General features: G+C 48.6%; 1 protein-coding gene across 1 annotated transcript; it reads left to right on the forward strand.

The window, feature by feature from the left end:
• The first annotated feature begins 936 nt into the window (after positions 1-936).
• OC90 (otoconin 90) lies at positions 937-25,666 on the forward strand. Its single transcript, XM_005900745.2, has 15 exons — positions 937-1,044; positions 1,253-1,345; positions 3,344-3,409; positions 4,907-4,963; positions 7,352-7,526; positions 9,839-9,951; positions 12,124-12,252; positions 12,404-12,445; positions 13,793-13,843; positions 15,965-16,012; positions 16,756-16,809; positions 19,522-19,638; positions 20,476-20,647; positions 22,333-22,439; positions 25,374-25,666. Exons 2-15 carry the CDS (start codon positions 1,300-1,302, stop codon positions 25,664-25,666), a joined length of 1,470 nt encoding a protein of 489 aa, XP_005900807.1. The 5' UTR covers positions 937-1,044; positions 1,253-1,299.
• The last annotated feature ends 941 nt before the right edge of the window (positions 25,667-26,607 follow it).

Raw genomic sequence — 26,607 nt, forward strand, 5'->3', positions numbered from 1 at the left:
GAGAACAAACTTGTGGTTACCAAAGGAGATTGGTGGGAGGAGATAAATTAGGAATTTGGGATTAACAGATACACACTACTATATATAAAATAGATAAACAAAAACCTACTGTATAGCACAGGGAACCATATGCAATATCTTATAATAGCCTATAAATGGAAAAGAATCTGAAAATATATGTATATTATAAATCACTGAGTCATTTTGCTGTACACCCAAAACTAAAATAATATTGTAAACTACCTATACTTCAACTTAAAAATGGATTAAGAAGTTAAAAAAATACTGCTGAGAATGCTGCTGGACACACACATGGGTTCCTCAAAACTCAGTTTACAAAAGTCAAACTGTAGTGCTTGTTAAATTGCTGCCTTTCCCCAAAGTCCATGAGCCACTCACAGGTAAGGTGTGTTTTCTTCACTTTGCTTTCCTGCATCCTTGCTACGTGCCTGGCACATAACAAATGACCATCGATTTAGTGAATAAATAAATGAGAGCAGAACTATGTCCTCAAGGAGTGTACGGTGACATTTCCATTTTACAGATGGATAAACTGAGTTTCAAAGAGGGAATGTGATCTCTTTACCGTCATATTGTTACAGACTAGGGTTCTTCGTCTTCCCCAATCAATAGAAATTGAATAGAGGCTAAACAAGAAATTCAGGCAAGGCTTTGTTGGGGGCTCTGTGGTAGCAGGCGAGAGCAAAAACAAACAATAGTTTCCCTTGCTTGCTGGCTCCGGAGGGGTGAGTGAGTGTTCCTTATGTGGGGTGAGGGTAGAGGTCTGTCCAGGGGTCAGGCCAAAGGGGTGGCTTGTGTGTGTGTGTGTGTGTGTGTGTGTAGGGGGCATGCCCAGTATCCTGTTTTTGCTCCTGACACACTGTTTTTATACTCCAGGCTCTTCAAAACTGGCAGCTGGGGTTTTGGTCTCTTTCTGTCTTTTGGGTCCAGCGTTTGCTCCAACTGAGCGTGCACACAGTTATTTTTAGTTTCTTACGGTTTCTTTGTATTAATATTTTGTTGTTCGAGGAGAGCTGTGTCCAGGTGCGAGCACTGCAGGGTTGCAGGAAAGAGTCCATGGTCCCAACCTGTCTCATTACTCTTAGTTAAGCCGCTTGCAAGGCTGGGACAGGATCACTTTGGGGCCTTTCTCCTTTTCCTGCACTGCATTTTAGGACAAACAGGTCCTCTGGGGTCTCGTGTCCTGGTTTCTGAAAGCATACTCACCATGCTCCGCTGACTTCTCTCCCAGGACGCTGTGCCAGTTGATGCCAAGGTCCCTCCCTTTGCTCTGCTGCCATGATTGTGCTTCTCCTCCTGGGAATGCTGATGGCTCCACACGGCGGTAAGTAATGGTATTTGACTGTATTTCTGGCTTTGTATATATTTACTATGAACACTGGGGTTTCCCAGGTGGCGCTGGTGGTAAAGAATCCACCTGTCGGTGCTCAGGGGGGCTGGTGCACCGGGATGACCCTGGGGGATGGGATGGGGAGGAAGGTGGGAGGGGGATTCTGGATGGGGAACACATGTGTGCCCGTGTCTGATTCATGTCGATGTTTGGCAAAAACCACTACAATATTGTAAAGTAATTAGCCTCGAATTAAAATAAATTAATTAATTAAAAAAAAAGAATCCACCTGTCATGCAAGAGACGCAAAAGACTCGTGTTCCATCAGAGACGCAAAAGACTCGTGTTCCATCCTTGGGTTGGAAATATTCCCTGGAGAAGGAAATGGCAATTCATTCCGGTATTCTGGTCTGGAAAATCCCATGGGCAGAGGAGCCAGTCGGGCTACAGTCCATGGGGTCACAAAGAGTGGGACACGACTGAACGCGCACACACGCAGACACGCATGAACCCTGGGCCGTCTTGCCAAATTCCATTTGATTTACTTATTATTTTTATCCTCTTGCCAAGTGAGTGATGGAAAGCAAACATTAGTGATAAGTTTGAGGGTTAATCCACATTTTGAGCATGGATGTGGGGGATGGGGGTTGAGGTGGGCACCAAGGAGAGCAAAGGGCAAGGGGACCAGTGAGCAAAGGCCTCTCCACCCAACAGTGCATCTCCTCCCCCGCGGTTCACAGCCGCTGGCCTTTGCTTTGCTGACTCCCTTGGAGTGTGATGGCCTCTTTGACCCGCGGTTGCTCCCTTGCCCCTTCAAACTAGATTGACTGGTTTGATCTCCTAGCAGCCCAAGGGACTCTCAAGAGTACATTCAAACCCTAAAGCCATCAAGTAAGCTCCTTGCTATGAAGAACCTAGACAGCGTATTAAAAAGCAGAAATATCACTTTGCCAACAAAGGTCCATATAGTCAAAACTATGGTTTTTCCAGTAGTCAAGTACAGATGCGAGAGTTGGGCCATAAAGAAAGTTGAGCACCGAATAATTGGTGCTTTTGAATTGTGGTGCTAGAGAAAACTCTTGAGAGTCCCTTGGACAGCAAGCAGATCAAACCTGTCAATTCTAAAGGAAATCAACCCTGAATATTCATTGGAAGGACTGATGCTGATGCTGAAGCTCCAGTACTTTGGCCACCTGATGTGAAGAGTGGACTCATTAGAAAAGACCCTGATGCTGGGAAAGACTGAGGGCAGGAGGAGAAGGGAACGACAGAGGATTAGATGGCTGGAGAGCATCATCAACTCAATAGACATAAATCTGAGCAAACTCGGGAGATAGTGAAGGACAGAGGAGCCTGCAGTCCTGAGGTCACAAGGAATTGGACACAACTTAGTGACTGAACAACAGAGGTCTTCCACCCTGTTGTCGTCTTCCCAAGCAACATTTATCAAAGTGCAGTTTCTAGACCAGCAACTTTCAAACCAGCTGGGGAGCTTATTAAAAATGTTTATTTCTGATACTTACTCTGGAGTAAGTCTGTGGGATCAGACCTGAGCGAGGGCACAAGGACCATAACTTTTACTGAGCTTGCATCCCAGGTGAGATTGATGCTGACAGTCTGGGGAAAACCCCTGTCCTCAACTATAAACTACTCAGGGTTTGGGGTCTTTTCTGTATCTGTTTTTATTTCCACCAATCCTTCATCTCAAGAAACTCCAAACAAACATGCCATGTAAGTTAAAATTATATGCTTCCTATGCAACAACAGCTTAAAGATAAGTCTCAAAATCTCCATCCCAAACCAGAAGACTACTCCCTTAAGACCAACCAATATAAAACACTGGGCCACCCTGGTCACTCCAGGCACTAGAAAAACAGGTGTAGAATCCAGCTGACCTGCATCCTCATCACTCTCCCGGCTGCCGCTTCCCCGCCCTCCCCGGCACGTGGGCAGTGCCTGTCTTTGCACTAACCTTGTTCTTCTCGTTTATAGGGGGCCACCCTCTTGACACCCCACACCTTCCACATGAGCTGCCTCTGGGACTCTCAGAAAATATCAGTAAGGATCCTTTGCTCTTTTCTTAGGAGACCTAGCTTGGTAGCAAGCTGTCTAGGATATTGGCAGAGAGACTGATCCCTTCTGAATATACCCTAGAGTCACTTACTGCTATGGCATTTGACGGTACAGTGATCTGAGTAAGACTCCAATGCGTCTCCCTCACAGTTAATTCTGGTGTCTGACCCACCATCAGGCTCTCCTTTGAGACAAAGCACTAAAAATTTTTATCGAGAGACACGGGTCAACTGGAAGGGGAAACCAGGTGAAGGAAGGAAATGGGCTAATCAATCAGGGTTACACGGTAATTGTATTGAAAGGACAAAAATAAAAAGGTGACGCATTGCAGGGCTCAGGTTATCAGAAAAGGGGATCTGTAGTTGTCCCTTGGAGAAGGGAAGGTTTTCCTGGCGCTGAGTTGTAAAGAGTTCTCAGGTGGGTTCTTATACAGGCATCGAATAGAGTACATAGCTGGTGAGGTTTACCCTGAACTAAGGGTTCGTTTCTGACCTTTCAGAGAGGTAACTGGAGTCAACCAAATTATTTGTGCACTAGCCCATGCAAGCTAAGTGACCAGTCCCGTCCAGACACATTCATGGCCTCTATCCAAATGGCACAACCCCCATGGGAAGTGCAATGCCCAGGAAGAGGTGTTCTTCAGGTAGATGTTTAGACTCACAAGCCACACTTGGCTTTTAGAAGGATTGAGGCCAGGAAGCACAGTGTGCCAACAGGCCATGCCAGCCACTCTTCTTTACCAGGAGAAGCCCTGGCATCGATCTACACGGCAGTCCAGGAGCTCCTAAGTAACAGCTCAGATACAAGGGCTCACCCGGAGCAGCCCCAGACCTGCCTTAACCTCGAAGCTGCATTCTCCATAGAAGTCAGTATACCTAGTAACCAGCTCATAGGTATAATTTCTAAAATGCCCAGAAGGGACGATGCCCAGTTCCAAAAGTCATCACGTTGATGGAGACCCAAAATGATGACTTCCTGCCAGGTGTTTGTAGTTTAGCTATAGTTTCTACCAGTCCAGACAGACCTCACCATCCAGGGGTCTTTTTCACCACTGAGCATTGTTGTGAAGGGCCGACTTGGAATTGGAAGTCTTTTCCATCATTGGAAAGGACCCTGATGCTGGGAAAGATTGGAGGCAGGAGGAGAAGGGGACAACAGAGGATGAGGTGGTTGGATGGCATCACCGACTCAATAGACATGAATTTGAGAAAACTCCAGGAGATGGTGAAGGACAGGGAAGCCTGGCATGCTGCAGTCCAAGGGGTCACAAAGAGTCAGACACTACTGAGCGACTGAACAACAACAACACAGCTCAATTTTTATCTTATTAGTTTTCCATGGCAACCTGCGTTACTAGAAATTTAGCCTAAGGTCAAATCTATTCTTAGAGAAGGAGTTTTACTCACTCTTCCTGAAGGGGGTGGACAGGGAAAGGAAAGGGGAGAACCCAACTCTAATGTATTATCTTTTCCTTCCACTTAGGTATGACTTTCTTCAATGGGATGTTTAAAAATGTAGAAGGTGTGGCCGAAATTTTTGGTGAGTTAAATCTGAACTTGCTTTTATCCCCTGGGTGTTAGGGCATGGGGTGTGTGTGGGGGGAAATCTAAGGAAATTAACAGAACTTGGGGGTCTGCCCTCTGAGCATGGCCTCCCCTGAAAGCTCTGAACAACGTGATCAAATTCTGATGTGAATGGCAGTGCCTTTTATCGTAGGGTGAGTCACTGAGGGACTAGGTGGTTTTGTTATCCTTTCTTCATTCTTACTGACCACAGCCTGGTCAGGAGGGGAATGGCATCCCTCTTTTCCAGGCAAAGGAGTTAAGGGAATTGCCCAGCCACACAACCAGAAGGGACAAGGTCTTTTCTGAGTCCAGAGCTTGGTCTTACACCGAAGTAGTTTTATGTTTCCTTCTCAACTAGTAAATATACATAAAGCTTGAGAAACATTCCGTGGATCAGTTCTGTATTCATTACGTGACTACAAATTGCACGATGCTGTGGATGCTGTGATGATTCCTAGCCTCGATAACTAAAAGTACCCAAAACAAGATTATAATATGATGGACACAAGCAAGGTGGCTCTGCATTGCCTATTAGATTAGACTATGCTAGGTTTAAAAGTGCACTTAAAATGTATAAATGACTGAGTGCAGGTCTTGAATGAAAATGCATGTTTCCATAAACACACACACACACACACTCACACACATAAACCCCAGATGGACTTTTCCCATCAACGTAAAACCTTTTATCATGTTTCTGATTAGACTGTGTGGAAACAAAACACGGGTAGGGAAGTTTGAATGAGGTAGGAAGAAACTAGCAGAGCAGTGAACAGTCAAGGTGGATGTGATCCTCACAACTTTGGATCTCCCCCAAAAGACAGCTGAGCACCGAAGAATTTATGCTTTTGAACTGTGGTGTTGGAGAAGACTCTTGAGAGTCCCTTGGACTGCAAGGACATCCAGCCAGTCCATCCTAAAGGAAATCAGTACTGAATATTCAGTGGAAGGACTGATGCTGGAGCTGAAACTCCAATACTCTGGCCACCTGATAGGAAGAACTGACTCATTGGAAAAGATCCTGATGCTGGGAAAGATTGAAGGTGGGAGAAAAAGGGGACGACAGAGGATGAGATGGTTGGATGGCATCACTGACTTGATGGACATGAGTTTGAATAGGCTCCGGGAGTTAGTGATGGACAGGGAAGCCTGGTGTGCTGCAGTCCATGGGGTCATAAAGAGTCAGACACGACTGAGTGACTGAACTGAATTGAACCTCTTTTTGATCACCCTGTGCATTTAAATTGGTGCTGTGGGATCATCTCATTAAGTATGTAACAATCCTCCAGGCAGAGAGAGTGAGCATGAGATATAGAGTCATAAAGTTGGATGCTGTTTGCTTGCCAGTTACGTTTGCAAGAGCATTTTGTTTAGGGCAAGTCATCATTGCTGGTGGATACCTCAGGCATGTCTCTGACCTTTGGTTTTTTTTCCTGTGAAAGGGAGGTGACAGAATAGGATCTGTCTTTCAGAATGAACAAGACATTTATGGGATCGTTGACCATGAAAGCCTTTCATAGCATTACTCACTCTATCAATTTTAACTATTGTGCTATTTAAAGCATCTAACTGTTTTTGGCACATAACAGGTAACCCCAGATTATTAGTGTCTATACTCCTTTTTTTTCCTCAGGCTGATTTATAGTTCTTTATTGCCAAGACTGTATCATTTGGGATCCATTCAGGAAACTAATAGGAACTTAAATAATAAAGACATTTAATGATCTCACATAAGCCTTCTGAAGGCACAAGGACTGATGCAGTAGCGCAGCACTGGCATCTGAGACCCAGCAGGCTCATTTTATCTTGCCTCACTGCTCCCTTGGACATAATAGTTTTTCAGCTTTAGATATGGGGCCTCATGGTTGCAAAGTGGTTGCTGCAGTTCTAGCCCAGTATATCCTCACCACCTTCAAGGAAGGAGAAAATTGTAGGTCAGAAAGGCCCTCTTCTATGTCTTTATGCTTTATTAGGAAAGGAATATGTCTCCAAAGCTTCTAACAGACTACCCCTGAAGTTTTTTGGGTCATACATGGTTTTCATGGCCAGCCCTAGACTAACCTTATCACAGAAGCGTGAGATTACCATGATGAGCTGAGAATGATTATTAAACATCCCTAGGGACTTCGGAAGGAGGCTCACCTTCCTTGAGTACTTTTCAGGTTTGTTGGTAAGGCAGAAGGATGAAAGGCCATTGGGGGGCAACCAACGGGGACCGCAGCTTGTAAACCTGCCTCCCTTCAATGGTCAAGAAGTCCTGAGTATGCAGTGGGTGCTTAGTAGGTGAGGAGGTTCTATCCCCCTGAAAAGGGGGCTCCCTCCTCAACTCTGGCTCCCGGTGAGCCCTGCTCCCCTCCCCCAGACTGCCTGGGCTCCCACTTCACCTGGCTGCAGGCCGTCTTCACCAACTTCCCCGCGCTGCTCCAGTTCGTGAATGGTATGAGGTGCGTGGCTGGGCTCTGCCCCCGGGACTTCGAAGACTATGGCTGTGCCTGCAGGTTTGAGATGGAAGGGCTGCCTGTGGACCAGTCTGACAGGTGAGCAAGACCAAAGGTGAGCTTGTGGAGGCCCGGCTGAGCTTTGGGCAGAGCACAGGTGCAGAAGGCTCCCTGGTCCCTGCTTCTGTGTGCAGGTGTATGTGGGCATGTGCAGCACAATTTAAAATCTTAGAAGCATTCAGCGTCAGCAAGGATACGGCAAAGAGCTGCTGGTAGCAGGAGGTCAGTTAGGACAATGTGTTGGTATCTGTTAGAGTTTGGGGGCTTCCCTGATGGCTCAGCGGGGAAGAATCTGCCTGCAATGCAGGAGACTCAGGAAGCTTGAGTTGGATCCCTGGGTTGGGAAGATGCCCTAGAGCAGGAAATGGCAGCTCATTCCAGTATTCTTGCCTGAAAACCCCAAGGACAGAGGAGCCTGATGGGGTCACAAAGTCCATGGAGTCACAAAGAGTCAGACACGACTGAGCGACTGAGGCTGCACACATGTTAGAGTTTTAAGCAGATCACCTATAAGCCAGTAATTCCCATGTTCTGTTCCTTAGGGACCTGACCTTGGGCAAATTATTTTACTTCCTTGTGTTCCAGTTTATTTACCTATTAAATGGAGGTAATAAAAACACCTACCTCATAGTTATTATTTAGGATTACACGACCAAATACAAGCTAATGTGATGGAATTCTGCCTGACTTATTGTTTTCAAGGGTTATTAGTGATTGATAACAACAGCAACAAGATTAGTAGTGCTGTGTTAGTAGTGATGATAGTTGTAGTGATATAACAATATTAGTAGTAACAGCTGTTGTAGTAGCTACAGTAGTATTAATAGTAATAGCAGTGACAGCAACAGAAGCAGTACTAGTGAACCTGTGATGGTGTTGGTGTTAGTAGTAGTAGTAACAATGGTAGTAGAACAGTTGCTGTAGTAGCTGTAGTAATAGTAACAGTAGTAGCAATAGCTGCAGTACTGCTATTAGGGTTTAGGGGTTGGGCTAGTAATAGTAGTAGTAACATTAGTAGTACTAGAGGTAGTAGTAGTAGTATTTAAAGTAGTAAGAGAAGTAGAAGTAGTAGAAGTACTACTACCAGTAGTAGTAGTTATAGCAGTAATTGGAGCCATAGTAACTGCAGCAGTGTGGAAGTCTCGCCTTTACTCTGGGACTGTGTCCACACCTCACTGGTATTATGCATGCATGCTAAGTCACTTCAGTCGTGTCCGACTCTTTGTGATCCTTTGGGCCCTTTGGACCCTTCCAGGAGCCTCTGTCTATGGGATTCTCCAGGCAAGAATACTGGAGTGGGTTGCCACATCCTCTTCTAAGGGATCTTCCCAACCCAGGATTTGAACCTGCGTCTCTTATGTCTCCTGCACTAGCAGGTGGGTTCCTTTCCACTGGTGCCACCTGGGGATTCCCACTGGTACTATGTTTGTGCCCAAATCCAGTGTGATGGAGTGTGCGCCTTCATCCACACAGACTCCCAGAAGGTAGGGAAGGATTCCCATGGGTGTAAGTTGTTTCTGGACCAGAGGGCAGTCTTCCATCCCTGGGACCACAAGCCAGCTCATTGACATTCAGAAAGGGAGAAACTGATTCCATTCGGGGCATGGTGCCAGGACCGTTTCTGGGAACATGTTTTTCTTTCAGGTCCTCTCTTGCCACTTCTTTTAGTTATTAAAATACTGAGCAGACCTAGAAGTCAAAAAAATAAAGCAGCAATTCATCACTGTGTTAATGATCAAAGCGTTGATGGCCGAAACTGGCAGCATGCTGCGTCACACCCAATTTCAGTGACTTTACACGGTGCAATTGATGGAGGTGGGAGTTTCCAGACTTCTGGGATACAGATTATTTCCACCTTGAACTTGCTTGCCAGACCCCAAAAATAATTGCTGTAGTTTTATTGAGTGTTTACCACGTGGTAGGGTCTGTATTGACATTCTATTGACCTTAACAGATTTCTATAAGTTAGGTAGTGTCAGAAACGGCAGCCTGCCCAAGGCCATCAGCTGCCTGTGTGTTTTTTCTTCTTTGCGTCTGGCTCCACTGTCCTCCTGCTTGCACTGCAAGAGCCACCTGACTTAGCTGTTTGGTGTCAGCCTCTCTCTGTGATCAACCTTGACCTTGGCAAGTTACAGAGCTCCATGTGTCTCAGTTTTCACATATGTAAATGCTGATAGCTATGATAGCACCCGCTGCATAGGCAGCACAACTCAAATTCAAGCATGTGTGTGTGTGCGCACACTAAGGACTGAAACAGGTCACTGCCAGGAACCATCCGGGGACACTGAATGATGGTGTGCTGCCTGCCCGTGGTCTAACCCACGCTCTCATTCCGACCCTTCCTGCCGCAGCTGCTGCTTCCAGCATCGCAGGTGCTACGAGGAGGCTGCTGAGATGGACTGTCTGCAAGACCCTGCCAAGCTTAGCACGGATGTCAACTGCATCAGCAAGAGTATCTCGTGTGGTGAGCGTCTCCAGGTGTCTCAGGAGACTGGGCTGAGAAACGACAGTTCAGAGACTCCAGGCCCAGGCTCCCAGGGTCCACCCTCATCATCGTCACCACTGCCTGCATCGCTGTGGATAGTTACAGCCCCATCAGATCTGTGGCTGTGGGTACTTACAGCCCCGTCAGATCTGTGGCAGCTGCACCTTGTAGGCAGTAGAGGCCCACTGCATGCTTTCTGAATTGAAACAACAGTTGCTCAGCAGATTATTTGATTTACAATGCTATGCTTGTACCAACCCTGGAAGCTTGGGGAGGGCAAATAGTTTGCTACTTAGGCATTGTGGATTTCAGGGAGGGAGTACCCTGACCTTCTACTTAACAACTTTGATCCTCAAAAGGGGGAGGACAGAACCTGCTTCAGAGATTTGTTATAAACATTAAGTAATGCTTAAAATGTTACATTTACAATTTTTAAACAGTGTTAAATGTCAAACAATATGGAGACTGGCATCTGTTGAGAATGCAATGATGGTGGAAGTGGAGGCAGACGCCATGATGGATGAATAAGGCTGGGGTGCCTGTTTATAAGAATCAGACACTTGTATGTTCAAGTCTTAGCTCTCCACCTTACCTGCTGTGTGACTCTAGGAATTTTACTTCATGTCTCTGAACAATCCTGGCAGAAGAAGTAGAGTAGGCCAAAGCAGAGAGGGAAGAGGACCATGGCAAGATGGGGTACTGTATTAGAGCCAGCCTTTTTGAGTGACTGTTACAAGTCGTGGATAGTATACACAGCAACTCTGGTCGTCCTAACAACTCTGTTAGACGGGGGTCGTCATCCCCAGTGTTCAGATAAGGACAGAAAGACTCAGAGAAATTAAATAATAACTCTCCCAAAGTCACATAGCTGCCAAGTGGCAAAGCCAGAGTTTGAACCCAGGTTTGACTGGCCCCTCAGTCCAAGTAATGTCAACTGGCAGGAGTCTGGAGCATCAGGAAGGGTGTAAATCACTAGGTGAGGAGCACAGTGAACCAGGGAACCATGGCTCATTTGCTCATTCACCCAACACTTACACACTGAGCACCCCACCAAGTGCAAGGTAATCACCTACATGTTGGCGGTGCCCTGACCTGGGGTTTCCTCTTGCTGTCAGACACTGGAAACGTCAGAAAGGAACCGTATGATACGTTAAGAAGGGCTAAGATCTGGGGAGGAAAATACATCAGAGGAAAAGCACAGAGAGGCCTGGGGAGGGGGGTCCTGTTTAAATAAGAAAGTCGGCTGAACCCTCCCTGTGAAGACGGCAGTTGCGTGAAGACCGAGAGGAGGGGGAAGCCGCCTGTGGCTTCTCAGGAGAACAGCAGATGGAGCAAGTGGCCCGCGGCAGACCTGGGCTCCAGGGGCCTGGTGTGTCAGGAACGAGGGGGACAGCAGGTCAGAAGTGGGGTGACAAGGGAGGAGTGAAAGGAGGTGAGGTCTGAGAAGGAACAAGAGGTAGTGGTGTTTACTTTGAGTGAAGACGTTGATGGAGGATTCTGAACACACACACAGAAAGGCATGGTTTGACCTGAGCCCTAAAGACTCTTCTGGCCCTTCAGTGGTGAGAAGAGGCTGGGCAACAGGGGAGGAGGCGGGGGGCCTAGTGAGGCCTCTGCTGTAAGCCAGGCAGGATGGGGGTTTGGAGAGCAGGTGGGGGTGCATTGTTGCTATTGTTTAGTTGCTCAGTTGTATCTGACTCTTTGCCACCCGTGGGCTGTAGCCCACCAGGCTCCTCTGTCCATGGGATTCCTCAGGCAAGAATAGTGGAGTGGATTGCCATTCCCTTCTCCAGGAGATCGTCCCAACCTAGGAATCGAACCTGCATCCCCTGCGTTGGCAGGCAGATTCTTTACCACTGAGCTGCCAGGAATCATGTAGCCCAGGGCTACGTGATCAGATTCATATAGGTTGAAAGCAGAGCCGGTAGGGCTGGCCTGGTGGATGGGGTGTGAGTGTGGGAGAAAAGTGCCTTTGGATCCCAGGCTGGACCACACAGCGGAAGGGACGGAGCCGTCGTGGATGAGCTGAAGAGAACCGCAAGAGAAGCAGGGCGGTGGAGGGCAAGTCAGCAGTCAGTTTGAGCATTTGCATCACCTCTTGGGATTCCCAGTGAGCTCTTCCCATCTGCTCTGTCCTTGCTCTGCATACAGAATCCAGGGACACCTGTGAGCACCTGCTGTGTACCTGCGATAAGGCTGCCATAGAGTGCTTGGCTCGGTCCAATATCAACTCTTCCCTGAACCTTCTGGACACGTCCTTCTGTCTGGTTCAGCCTCCAGGTAGGAAGACTCAGGCCTGGCGTCATTGCTGGGGCTGGTGATCTGGGGTGGGAGCTGGTCAGAGACCATCATCGCTGTGTTTCTTCAGATGCCCAAGTCCAGCGCCTTCTAACATCCCCAAACCCACTTCTCCAACATGCTTTCTTTTCAGAGACAGCCAGCAAGGAGGAGCTGCTGACCGTCCTGCCAAGAGGTAAGGCCTCTTTGGGAAGCCACTCTTGCTTGGACCACAGGGCCTTGGTTGCAGATGGGACTGGATGGATCAGGGTTAGGTTGGGGAGCTGGAGTGACCGGTGGCACTGAAGGCGTGTCCACCTCCCCCAGCTAGAGACACCATTGAAGTGTAAAGTGAAGTTGTTCAGTTGGGTCTGACTCTTTGCAACTCCATGGACTGTAGCCTACCAGGCTCCTCCATCCATGGGATTTTCCAGGCAAGAGTACTGAAGTGGGTTGCCGTTTCCTTCTCTAAGAAACACCGTTACTTCTGATAAATTCAGGACATAGCCAACATCAAATGGCCCTTGCTAGGTAGACAGGTGTGAATTTGATCTGGTTAGGATGAAGACCCCAGGTTCTTCCTCTCTGTCTATAGCTGTGAGCAGGACATAGTTCAGTGCTCAGATAGGGCAAGGCCCTTCCAGCCAGGTGACCTCCTGGTGGCTGAGGCCTCCTGGGGATAGACTGGCTGCCTCCCTCGTCTGTCCCCCAGAGCATGCGGCCCAAGGAGCCACCTGGGCTCAGGTGGGGACTCCCTAAAGAGGAGGTTGTTTTCTTTATGTCATTTTTCAGGACCAGGTGGGCTCTTCATAACTGTCTACTGAACAAAGCAAGGGATGGTTCTAAGTCTAAAACATGAGTCTTATGAAAAAAAGTGAGAGTTAAGTTTATGCATATCATTCCTTGTCTGCCAAATTTCCCACAATCTCTCAGTCCCAACCTCGTGGGTACCCAAGGATGGGAAGCTCAAGGTGCACCCTGGCCGAGCATCCTTCCTTTCCTGGGGCTGCAGTCTCTTTCTCAGAACTAGTCCTGCCGTGTTTGCTAAAGAGGAAGTTGGTGTGACTGTGTGTGCCATGGATGTGGGTGTGTCTGTGCCTATATGTGTGTGGATTTGTGTATGAGCATGTGTAGGCATGCGTGTGTGGACGTGTGTGTGGGTTGTGTATGCATGTGGTATCTCTGTGGACCTTCTGAGTCCAGCACCCTCTCTCTCTGCCATCCCATGTGAACAGCACTCTTCTCGGGTGGGGACCACGGTCCACAGCCACAAGCCTTCAGGGTTTGCAGCCCTTTGGTTGCAACAGCCTGTGACTGATGGTGTCACTTTCCCCACAAGAACCAGCACTGACTGGAGCCCCTCCTGAGCAGGGTCCCTGCTGGGCACCCCTATGTCCTGAGGTGGGGTGCGAGAGGCAGGATAAGCAGCCCCTCTGGGAACATCTTTGCCAGCCCCCTCCCTCCTCCCTTGCCCAGCCTGTCCTTGGAGACCCTTGGCACTTGCTTTCATCACCCATTGCTCCAAGGGTCTCTCTTTCTCCAGTGGTTCCTGTGGAGCCCACAGACTCCAGCCTGATGGCCATCTCAGGAGAAGGTGAGCAGGGACCGGGGGACCCCAAATACCTGTGTTTTGATGGTGCCATCTGCCTACTTGCTGAGATTGGCTACCTAAAATTCCCCCTGCCTGGGCTTGCAGTGGAACCACCTCAGGAACATTCCAGAGTCCCCCCTACTTCCTTTTGACCCACAGATCTCTTTTCTACTTGCTCAGCTTTCTCCCACAACTCCTAGTCCCATCTCAGGAGAATTACCAATTAAAACACAGGACCCACACCCTTGACCATCTGACCTTGAACTTCAGATGAACAATGAATGCTGTGTTCATATAAGTGTGTCCCAGAATTTGCATGAGCCCTACTTCTACTAAAAAGATATTTATTGTTCATGGGAAATCCAAATGTAACTGGGCTTCCTGGTTTTTATTTGCTAAATCTGGCAACTCATCACCGCGGGGACAGCCCACTGCATACCCGCTGCCTACAGGTTTGCATCTAGTTCTCTTTTGCTGCTGCTGCTGCTGCTTCTGCAAGGTTAGAAGCAGAGGCTCATGGGCTCATCCATGGCTATCCTCCATGTCCAAGGCCATGTCATCCCCAACAGCTCCCAGATAGCCCGTGCCTTGGATTCCTGGTCCTGAGAAAAGAGGAGAGGGCACCAACACCAAACCAAAGCTCCACCATATGCCCTGCCCCTAAGCAGCCGCCACACCCAGTGTGACTGGCAGTGGCCACGTCCCTTCGAAACTGAGGATAATGGGACTTTCTTGGCTGCCCAGTGTTTAAGACTCCAAGGTCCCGATGCACTTGTTCAATCCTCAGTTGAAGAACTAAGGTCTTCCATTACTGCACAGCATGGCCAAGAGCAAACAAAAAAAGAATAAATAAAAAAATTGAGCATAAGCTACGGGTTTCCTGGCCCCACCAGACAATCACAGAATCACCCCCAATTCATACATTTTCCACTTTCTTCAACCAGAATCCTTACTCCCCTTGTGGCATGACCCTGGGAAAGACTCAAAGTAAATAAGGTTCCTCAAGGAGTCTGGAGTCTAAGTAGAGGAAGAGGGTGGATGCACTCACATCTTTGCCCCAACACACACTCAACACCTTCACACCCACGACCTCAGCAGTGTTCACAAATGCCCTCCGAGGAGGAAGCCTTAATGTGGGCTCAAAAATCAATCACATGAGTGCCGATGGGACAGTTTGTAAGAGTTTGCAGCTGTTCTCACCATTATGGGGTGAAATTATGTTTTAGAGTTAGGCAGATTTGGGGTGGATTCCTGACTCTCCTATTTTTCAGCTATGTGACTTGGGGAGCATGGTTTAACCTCTCTAAATTTCACTTTGCATAGAAATCAGCTTTTTTTTTTTCAGGTTAAGAGCTAGATAGTAAATATTTTAGACTTGGGGGCAAGAAGATCTTTTTCACAACTACTCAACTCTACCATTGCCGCAGGAAAGCAGCCACAGACAGTCTGTAACTGGATGGGTGTGGTTGTGGTGCCAATAAAGCTTTATTGACAAAAATGAGCCGAGGGCCGGGTCATAGTTTACCAATCCCTGGAAAAGGCTGACTGTTCCTATTCTTTGGGGAGACAGAAGAATTCAATGAGACAGAGCACGGGAAGATTCTGGGCCAGCATCTTCTTGTTCCAAAAATTCTAATGTGGCTACAAAAAAAGCACACACAATGTCAAACCACAAGCAGGATACTGGGAGACTGAAACTATGTAACCTCATTTAATGCTCATACAATTCTATGAAATAATTACTATAATCTCCATATTCAGATGGCATATTGAGATGGAGAGAAGCTGTCGAAACCCAGAGTTAGTGGGAGGGTTGAGATTTGAAGATGCCGCTTCCTCCATCCTTGCTTTTAGACCTACGTTTCCTCTTAAGCTGCCTTCCCAGACAAAGCCATTCCAACCAGGGAAAATAATGGCTGTTTCTCCCAGAGTGGTCATTTGCTGGTCTTTCTGTCTAAACACAAGATGGCCCTTATCTGGCCTTTTATCCACTGAGTTGAGAAATAATGGAGCCACAACACCCAGACAGAGTCCCTGATCAGATTGCCATGGGTCTTCTCTCCTCTGCCCGGCTAAGGTGCTGAGCTGGGTTGGTAATTGAGATTTGATGATTTCTTTTCACAGTGGCATCTGAGACCAGAGCTGACCAACTGATCATGCTCTCCAGGACAAGTAAGCAGAAGGGACTTCAGAGGAGGGCACCTAATAGAAAATGCCATCTCGGTATTTGTGCTGAGTTCTGGTGACCGACTTCCCAGGTGGCTCAGTGGTAAAGAATCCCTGCCAGTGCAGGAGACATGGGTTTGATCCCTGCATCAGGAAGATCCCCTGGAGTAGGAACTGGCAACCCACTCTAGTATTCTTGCCTGGAAAATCCCATGGACAGAGGAGAGAAGGGTGGGCGACAGTCCATGGGGTCACAAAGAGTCAGACACAACCGAGTGTGCACACACACACACTCACACCGGTGACCACTATTTGACAGAGTCTGGAGTGAGTATTATTATGCCCATTCTGCAGATTATATAGGAAACCAAGACTCTGGGATATTAAAAACTCTAAGTCATTCTAGCCTTGATTTCTGGACTGCTTTCTAACCCCAGACTTCAGAATGTAAGATTTGTCTTCTTCCTGTTATATAGTTGTGATTTCACAGAGAACAAAGTCTTATCTAAAAATAGATGGGCAAGACGTCATCAAGAGAATTAACCTATTTACTTTGTTCGTGGTGATTAACAACCATGGCTCTATTTTTTAAAATATTTACTTATCTATTTATTTGTCCCTTGGGAAGTGACCGGGGCAGAGCAAGGAGCACGTGGCCTCCTGCGCCCAGGGGATGGGAGCCGCCTCTGGACACTAAGATGGGACAGACTGGAGTTAATGCTCACTCCCTGTCTCTCCCTTGGGGACAGAACCAGGTGGAGACCAGGAAGGCATGGAGGACTCTGGGACCACGCCTTCTCCAGGTAGGCATGCTCAGCTTCTCCCCTCTTTGCGTATGTTGTTGTCCCCTGTACATTTATCGTGTGCTCCCCAAAATGAGAGAACTCACTGAAGCCAATTTACTTTCAAATCCCCTCCTCTACAAAAATTACCCCCTTTACCAAAAAATAGACAAAATGAAATCAAAAGATCCATTAATAGGAAGATACAGAAACCTACCTGCTAAAGAGATGCATTTAGGAAAAAATACAGAAAACTATACTTGGTTGTCTATTTAAATTCACAGAATACAAATAGCTACTTTTAATATTTGAAGATGTTTTCTTCCAGTCTCTACCCAACCCAGAGTAAGCACATCCGTAACATAAACAAAATGAATTTGAGATCGCTTGGCAGCTACGGTTTCACAGTCTGAGTTGTATCACTTCATACAATGAGGTGATATTCACCTGACATGAAGTATTTTTCTGTAACATGGTTTTTACAGGCTGTGCAACAGTTCCTTATGTGGAATCCTATAATTTATTTAACCAATTATTTCTAACATGTGTTATTATAAATAATAGATACATACTTTCTTTATGCCTATGCACTTCTGATTAATTTGTCAGGATAAATACCTAGAAGTTGAATTGCTGTATAAAAGATGTAATCATTTCAGGGCTTTCAACATGTCGCCATATTGCCCTGGAGAAAAACTGAATCAATTTACACTCACAGGTGCATTCCAGTGGCCAATAGTGGGTACTATTTAAAAACAAGAGAACGAAAAACCTCTAGTTTTTAATAGAAAAAAATGGTAGCTCATTATTTTCCATTGTTTCCTCTGATTAAAATTAAACGTGGTGTTTTTTTTTATACCTGAGCTGGGCTGGCCTCTCTCACCCTACGACCGCTTGTCCAGGCGTGGACTTTAGGATAAACTGAGCTCCACTTCAATTTGTGCAGAAGCGATGGGGCATTTTAAAGGCCGATGAGGGAGGAGGAAGGGGAAACTATTAGGAGCTCCCGCAGAGCCAGAAAAGTGGAAAATTCCAAAGAGAGGGTAGGAGCTGTTTTCTGAGACCTGTTCGCAAGGTGGGTGTGGATGGAAAGCAGTGAATTCTCTTGACTGCCTTGCGCTTTCTTGGACCTTAAGGACCTTAAGGAAGACCAGAGCTGGGTCATCCCAGGGACAAGGCTTTCCTTGAGTGTTAGAAACCAGGCTAGGGTTTGTTTGGGCTTCCCTGCTGGCTCAGATGGTAAAGAATCTGCCTCAATGCAGGAGAGTGGGGTTCAGTCCCTGGGTCGGGAAGATTCCCCAGAGAAGGGAATGGCTACCCACTCCAGTATTCTTGTCTGGAGAGTCTCCATGGACAGAGGAGCCTGGTGGGCTACAGTCCATGGGGTCACAAAGAGTCAGACATGACTGAGTGACTAACACTAGAATTTGGTTAAGTCTCTTAGCGTGGGGAGTGCGGAGAGCTTGCAGTGCTCATGGGCTAAGGTCGAGCGAGGGCTCAGAGGGGCCTGACTGAAGTTTGGTCAGGGAGAGTCTTTGTCTGTTTCCAGCTCTCTGGAATGTGGTAGAAAGTCACCATTTAATGGGTTTCCACTTGTGGGGCTGGAGAACTGAACAGGATGCTAACTTTAGGAGGCTGAGGTTATGACAAGGTTCCTGAAGGGCTGCTTCTAACCCATCAGGACCAGAGTGTTGAGCAAGCAGAGACAGGGGCCTGGATGTATGAATAAAACCAATATGGCGCGTCTGGAGAAGGACTGCAAGTTAGAGGTCCAGGCCTTAGCCTGAGCTCTGGGGACTGAGCCTAGGTCAGTGGACAAGTGGGGCAGAGCCTCCTGACGCTCCCTTGGTCTGGACCAGACTGGGCTGGAGATCTGGCCTGGGGCTGGAGACCTTCCTGCCTGCAGCCAAGGGGGCAGGTGGGACTGATATATGACAGCGAAGGGAGGTCCAGGAAGCAGGACCACATCGCTGGCAGCCTTGCCCGCGGTGGAAGGGACTTCGCACTTAATTCTGAGCATGAAGAGAGGCTAACGCGGTTTTGAAGAGTTTGAGGAAGAGTTTCGCTTGCCTGCGTGATTTTATACTGAGAACTGGCTTAATGTCTCCATCATTCTGTTTTCTCTTCACTTGTGAGCATCTTGGTGGCCTTTACTTGGCAGGCGCACGATAGTAAACGTAACACGCATATAGGCTTGAGAGCTTGTGAAGCTTCTTGCCCCCAAGATGTCATCCACATGTTCTAGCTTGGGCCCCAACAGTTTTAACGTCATCATGGAAAATTTGGAAATTCTCACGTAGCAGCCGAGGATCACTGAGGTTCTGCCCTGGCTGTCTGCAGACCCAGTCTGAGAAGACTCTCTCTCCTGATGCTTTGTCTGAATTTGGCCTTGAGCATGTGTCCATCTGCAAATCTCTTCTCAAACCACTTTTTTTTAATTTAATTTTTTATTCTTTTTAACATCAAAAAACATTTTGTACTGGGGTGTAGCCCATTAACAATGTTGTAACAGTTTCAGGTGAACAGGGAAGGGACATACATATACATGTGTTCATTCTCCACCCAGCCCTCCTCCCATCCAGGCTGTCACATAACATTGAGCAGAGTTCCAGGTGCTATGTAATAGGTTTTTGTTGGTTATTCATTTTAAATATGTGCACATGACCTTCCCAAAGTCCTTAACTTCCCTCGAATCACTTGTTGAATATGGACCATAAAGACATGTGTTTTCAGGGTCTGCAGAAATTGTTGCCACAGAGAAAGGTGTAACCGTCGTCCCCGCTGGCATTAAATCTTTGGGGTTGGCTGTATCGTCCATCAAAAGCGGTCCCGAGGAGACATCTAGAAAAGGTGAGCAGAAGCAGAGCAGTGTCTGTCCTCTCCCGGTCTTAAGATCCTCTTATGAGTGGGGTGGTTCTTCAAGGCCCTTGCTGCTGCTGCTGCTAAGTCGCTTCAGTCGTGTCCGACTCTGTGCGACCCCATTGACGGCGGCCCACCAGGCTCCGCCTGGGATTCTCCAGGCAGGAACACTGGAGTGGGTTGCCATTTCCTTCTCCAATGCGTGAAAGTAAAAAGTGAAAGTGAAGTCGCTCAGTCGTGTGCGACTCTTAGCGACCCCATGGACTGTAGCCCACCAGGCTCCTCCATCCATGGGATTTTCCAGGCAAGAATTCAAGGCCCTTAGGTCACCGTAAGGCACTGTGACCATCCCACTTGGTGCCACTAGAGGGCGCCATCTCTCCTGCATGAGCACCTTTAGTCATCAGCTGCTGGAGGCTGAACCGGGAAAGGAACCGCTGACGGAGGGCTCTTGTCGCTCTTACCGGCTAAGAAAGAAGGAGCTCGGCATCGTCTGCACCGTGGTTTGCTGGAAAGAATGAAACACTTGGGTTTTGATGGTCCTCCTCCTTGGCTCTCCTTTCTCAGGCGCCTTAGCAAAGGCCCCGCACCTGCAAGGAGCCACAGCTGGTGGGACACACACGGGGGACTGGGCTCATTCCTGGGCAAGACACTGGCAAGGCGCTGCTCAGGCCTCTGGGCTTTGTGGTCCTTCCCCCTTTGAACTTATGACGATGGGGTGTGCAAGGACGATGGGTTTTGCTTGGCTTAGCCCAAGTTGCAGGGCGAGGAGGAGGGGAGGGGAGAAGGAGGGCAGAGAGAGACAGAAATGAGAGTCCTGTTTCTCAGCCTGTGACAGGCTCACCATCCTGCATCCGGGCAGCGGGGACCACACACGGGTGAGGTCGCAGCTTGGAGAGATGCTCTTCTGTCTGACATCCCGGTGCCCCGAGGACTTTGAAGCCTACGGCTGTTACTGTGGGCAGGAAGGACAAGGCGAGCCGAGGGATGCCCTGGACAGGTACGTGGGTCATCGCTTCAGGCTCACAGTGTTGCATTACCGCGCTCAGCGGGGCTTGTTGCCATGACAAACCCTTTGTCCTGATGAGCAGCAGAGGCTCCGAGACTGACTTGTTTGAGGTCATTCAGCCATGAAGGGACAGAGCCAGACAGATTCAGATCTTTTGATATGGGAGTCTAGAGTTCCCACACAAGTACTACCCAGCTGCTCTAAAAGGGTTGATCTGCAAAGACACCTCAGAAAAACCCCCAATATGCCTATTTAAACAATGAGTAACGTGTAGAATTGGGTTTCCTAGGTGGCTCAGTGATAAAGAATCCACTTACCAATGCAGGAGATGTGGGTTTGATTCCTGGGTCAGGAAGATCCCCTGGAGGAGGAGATGGCAACCCACTCCAGTATTCATGCCTGGAAAATTCCATGGACAGAGGAGCCTGGTGGGCTACACAGTCCATGGGGTCACAGAATGAGACACCACTTAGGCACTAAACAGCAACAACAGCAACATGTAGAATTGGGGTCTTCAGTTCATTTGCTCTGCAACAGGACACGTTGAAGTGAGCTTCTCGACAACTTTTAAGTTTAATTGTCAAATTTTGTACCTACTGCTCTTGGAAGAACTTCCACTGACCTCATGCATTGATTAATTTATTCATTCATTAATATAGGCATTCGCCTGCGTTTGTTGTGCTTCTGCTCTGTGTCTGGCACTGTGCTAGGTGGTAGAGACATATAAAGGACTAAACTTAAACAAAGCAGATCACAACAAATTGCCTCTGGAGCTTGCAGTGAGAGATACGGACAATTCAACAAAACACCACACACTATAACATATGCGGTTAGGACACGGGGAAACAATGGGGGACTCAACCTGGAGATGAATTAGAGAAAGATTCTGAGAGTGGAACTGGTCGAGTTTAAAGGTTGATTGCACCTGAAGACCCACCTAGTTCATGGCCAGTTAGAGCTCTAGTGGAATGGTGTACACTGCCCACACCCTCCAATGGTGAAGTTGCCTAGGGAGGATTGGAAACTATATCACAAGTTTCCTTGGACTTGGGGGGACACTGAGGGAGATTGTGAGGCTTTATGGGGCCAGATGGGTGAGTCTAAAAAGCAAGATCACGATTCATCCCCATCTGTTTCCTGAGATCTTGCTCTTTGCTAGCCACTTCCTTAGAGGCAGTTCTTTACGCTCAGGATAGTTACTCTGTTCTCTTTTAAGGCTGGGGACATAGGGGATACCCTATGGATGTAGGATTAACTGTTCTGTTGTATAAAAGTTTGGAGGGAGTGTGTCACTGCTAGCCCATGTTGTACTTTTGTATATACTTAAAGTGGGACCTTTTCCTCAAGACTCTTTCTGTTACAAGATTATTGTAACAAATATGCAATCACCTATCTTTTCAGTCAACAGAGTCATAATAAAAATACAAAAAACTTTTTTTACAATTACAAGATGCTTCCAGTGTGATGGACCCTGCCTTCGATGTGGCATCCTGGTACAGTCTGCAACCTGAGCAACCGTACATGGTGGCCCTTGGTGTGTGTATCAGTCAGCCCTGTGTGCACTGGAAAGGAGGCGCTGACTACTGTCGCTACTACAGGGAGTGTGGGAGAACTAAGCCTGGAGGGAGTTCTGGGGGCAGCGGGAGCCTGGCAGTAAACGATTTCTTTGCTGTTAGGTGCTGTCTGTCCCATCACTGCTGCCTGGAGCAGGTGAGAAGACTGGGCTGTCTGCTCGAGAGGCTTCCTCAGTCGCCGGTGCTGTGCGTGGACGGTACCCCCGAGTGTAAGTGCTGCGGGCCAGCAAAGTGGGTTGTTTTTTCATTCAGCTCAGCATGGGGACCACAGCTCATCTGACAGATGCTTCCACAATCACTTGTTCACCTCTAATGTGACTTATTATGTACTCTGAGGCACACATTAGTACCCTTATTCCACTGAGGAGGAGACTCAAGTTCAAGAGGCCAAGTCAGCTGACCAAAGTCACTGAGCCTGTGAGAGCAGGTGGGGACTAACGTCACAACCCACACTTACCCAGTGCTTCCCACGTGCTCTTCTGAGTTCTGGAGTTTATCCTCACTCCAATTCTGTGAGGTAGCCCCACAAGCCTGCCCATTTTACAGATGAGGCAACTGAGGTCCAGGGTCACACAGGTAGGAAGAGGTCATAGAACTGGGGTTGGGACTGTGAAACCATAATTCCTCAGACCCAGAACTGAGTCTCCACTGTGCGAGTGGGTCTCTCTTCCTGAAAACAGAACCCTTTCCCCACGCGGTCTCCTGAAGAACCCCACAGAAAAGGGGAAGTGACTCCGGCTGCATGGAGGGGTGGGCCTGCGTCTCCACTCCTCCCAGTGGTGGAAGCCGGAGGCGCCTTTGTGGCCACTCAGGGTCTGGGGGGTGGCGGTGGAGCCGTCTGGAAAGAGCCCGGCCGCCGGGAGCCTCACTGTGCTGGGCTTGCTATAGGACTGACTTCGTCTACATATGACTGCTGCATCAGTGGGTGCAGCTCCCTTAGGCTTCACAGCTTAAAAGGAAATGGTCCCTGTTTCTCTCGAGAGCTGCGTCGGGGGATGTCGCCCTCACTTTTTATCTGGGGAAGCCCCGAGCTGAGTGCCCCTCCCCCCGGAAACCCAGCCTTGGAGGGCCACATGCGCCTCTTGCCTCCCGGGAGCTCTGGGCTTTACATGTCACGCATTCAGTCATCCATTCATTCACTCACCTAACCATGTGCTTCTCCATAAAACCGCCACCAGGAATGAGGAACACCGTGAACAGACAGGGTCCCTGCCTTGAATCACTCACAGGCGGGAAGAGAGATAAGCAAAGGACTCGAGTCTTACTGGTACCACTCATAGGTAGTACAAGGGCCCAGGAGCACCGGAAAGGGGCTTTGAACCCGCGGAGTGCGGCAGCCAGGATGGGAGAACTTGGCAGAAGTAAGAAGGGGCAGTGAGGTGAGGTTTTCCAGAGGTTAACGGGTTCCCTGATGCCCATGCCCATGTGTGTTTTTAAAAAAGAAGTGGGGAGGGGAGGGGAGAGACAAGTTGTGGCATTCGGGGAACTCCTGAGTCTGGGAATGACACGTGGTTCTGTATTACGGGAACAGAAAGTGGAGGCGGTGGGACTGTGGTGGTGCAAGGTGAGGTAGAGAAGACAGGTAGCAGATCAGACACCCAAGGCTGAAAGCTGTATGCTTCGTCCTGTAGGCGGTGAGGGGCAGGGGTGGGGTTAGAGCCCTGAGTGACGGGATGAGATGATCACTGTTCCCGGGGATGCCGGCATGCCTCGGGGTCCCATCTGCTCAGCTTAAGGTGCCTGCATCGCTCTGGTCTCAGTGAACCCGGGAATGCTGTGGTGTCACTTGAACTCCTTGGGGGCTTCAGAGCCGGTTCCAACCCTCTGTGAGGGGTGAGCATGGTGTCCTGGAGCGGACGCAAGGGCCGGGGTATAAGAGCCGAACACCTTGGAGCGGTTCCGGGCCGTCCTCCGCGAGGGGCACGGGCTGAAGCGTGGAGCGGCTCTGGGAACGGCCGCCGCCTCTGTCCGCTCTGCCCATCTGTTTCTCGTCTTTCTGCTCCCTGCTGTGGAGATGCCACAGCTGTGTCTGGGCTGACCGGAAGGCCCGTGTCGGAGATTTGGAGGGTCGGTGTGATGAAAAAAGTCTGGTTGATCTGGTTGATGGTACTTCATGGTAGTATCAGACAAAAAAGAAAATTAAACAGACCCAACAGACCCAGGAAGTCTTTGGGCGTCCCTGGTGGCTCAGACAGTAAAGAACCCACCTACAGTGCAGGAGATCTGGGTTCCACCCTTGGGTTGGGAAGATCCCCTGAAGTGAATGGCAACCCACTCCAGTATTCTTGCCTGGAGAATCCCATGCACAGAGGAGCCTGGTGGGCTACAGTCCCTGGGGTTGCAGAGTAGGACAAGACCAAGTGTCTAACACTAATATGTCTTTGAAAACCACAGACAAAGGTACCATTTGTAGAATGCTTGTCTATGTCTGAGCAACTTCAAACACATTCATTCTTTTGGATCACACAGATCTCTGTGCTCCACCCCGACTGCAGGCAACTGAAACAGTCAAGAAATAAAGTGGGGTCATCAGACTCAGCAAATAAAAATACAAATTGTAAAATATATATATATATATATATATATTTTCTGCTGTGATAGAAAGAAGCATAGGGTGGGATTTGATGGGACCCCACAGGAAAGACACCCCCTTTAAGCCGGCAAGGAGCGGAGGGGTTGCCAAGTCGTTTTGTGATGGACAAGTATGAATCAACCAGAAGGAGAAAGTTAAGAGTATTCCCAGTAGAGGAAGAAGGCAATGGCACCCCACTCCAGTACTCTTGCCTGGAAAATCCCATGGACAGAGGAGCCTGGTAGGCTGCAGACCATGGGGTCATGAAGAGTCGGACACGACTGAGCGACTTCACTTTCACTTTTCACTTTCACGCATTCGAGAAGGAAATGGTAACCCACTCCAGTGTTCTTGCCTGGAGAATCCCAGGGACAGGGGAGCCTGGTGGGCTGCCGTCTATGGGGTTACACAGAGTCGGACATGACTGAAGCGACTTAGCAGCAGCAGCAGTAGCCAGTAGAGGAAGCAGTGCATGCAGGGCCAAGAGGTTCAAGACAGAGGGAGGAGGCCAGGCCAGAGGGGGCGAGCGTCCCGCGGCGGCTCAGGCTGCTCCTCTGTCCTCGCCCCTCAGGTGTGGGGGGGAACCTGTGTGCGAAGCTGCTCTGCGCCTGTGACCTGTCAGCGGCCGAGTGCATGGCCTCTGCCTCCTACAACCAAAGCCTCCAGTCGGCAGGCAGACGCGAGTGCCGGGGCGACCGGCCGACCTGCGAGGGCGGCGGGCTTGCGGCTTCCGCCCCGGCCTCCAGCTCCGAGGAGGACAGCGAGGAGTCCTCGCCCCTCACGGAGGGCCTGAGAAGAACCAGAAGGTTCCTGGGGAAGCCGCTGGGTCTCGTGGGGACCAGGCCACCGTACGGCCCGAGATAGACGCCCAGAGGACCTGAGCAGCACACCCTGTGGATCAGCCCCTCCTGCTCCCGTAACCCCTCTGGGCCTGTCTCATCCTCCACGTCCTCAGCGGAGGCTCACAGTGCACTCTGTAGACCAGTCCCTCCTGCTCCCGTGATCTCTGGGCCCGTCTCATCTTACCCGTCCTCAGCAGGCCCTCACCCCACTGCTCACAGTGCAGGGAGACCCTTGCACACACACACTGGGACCTGTTTGTCAGTTCACGTGCGAGTGTGCCTTTGGAAAAGGCAGACAAGGGGTGGTTTGATGCTTCCTGGAGTGCACTGTGGACGCTCAATAAATATTCCAACCGTTTCTTTGTTTTAATCTTTTTGGCTGTGCCACGTGTCATGCAGGGTCTTAGTTTCCCGATCGGGGATTGAACCTGCAGCCCCTGCAATGGAAGTGCTTATTCTTAACCACTGGACTGCCAGGGAAGTTCCGTTTTTTGTTTTGAAGCAATGTTGTGGATACTGACAAATAGATTGCAAGAGTGAGATGAAAGAAGAATGGAGGGTGAGAGTATCTCCACTCCCTAACCACTGAAAGGTACTTTTCCTTCTATTAAAAAAAAATAAATAAATAAATATATATATATATATATATATATATATATATATATATATATGAAGGAGTGTAATCAATCTTATGAGATGACATGGGTCACCAGTAGCCCACCAAAGATGTATGCCAGGCTGATATGACAGCCTTTCTGGTATGTTGAGTGGCCACAGCTGCCACCATGAAAAAACAGATAACCCTGTCTTGGGTCTAGCAATATTGATTTAAAAACAATAGGGGATAATCCCAGTGGCTCTAAGTTTGGGGGATACAAATGCCCTTTTGGACACAGATGAATGTAATAGGAATTACAAAAAATTGAAACTGTATCATCTATTCTCCCACCCGCCCCATAGTTA

This window comes from Bos mutus, chromosome 14 (assembly GCF_027580195.1).
Source record: "Bos mutus isolate GX-2022 chromosome 14, NWIPB_WYAK_1.1, whole genome shotgun sequence".
NCBI lineage: Eukaryota > Metazoa > Chordata > Mammalia > Artiodactyla > Bovidae > Bos > Bos mutus.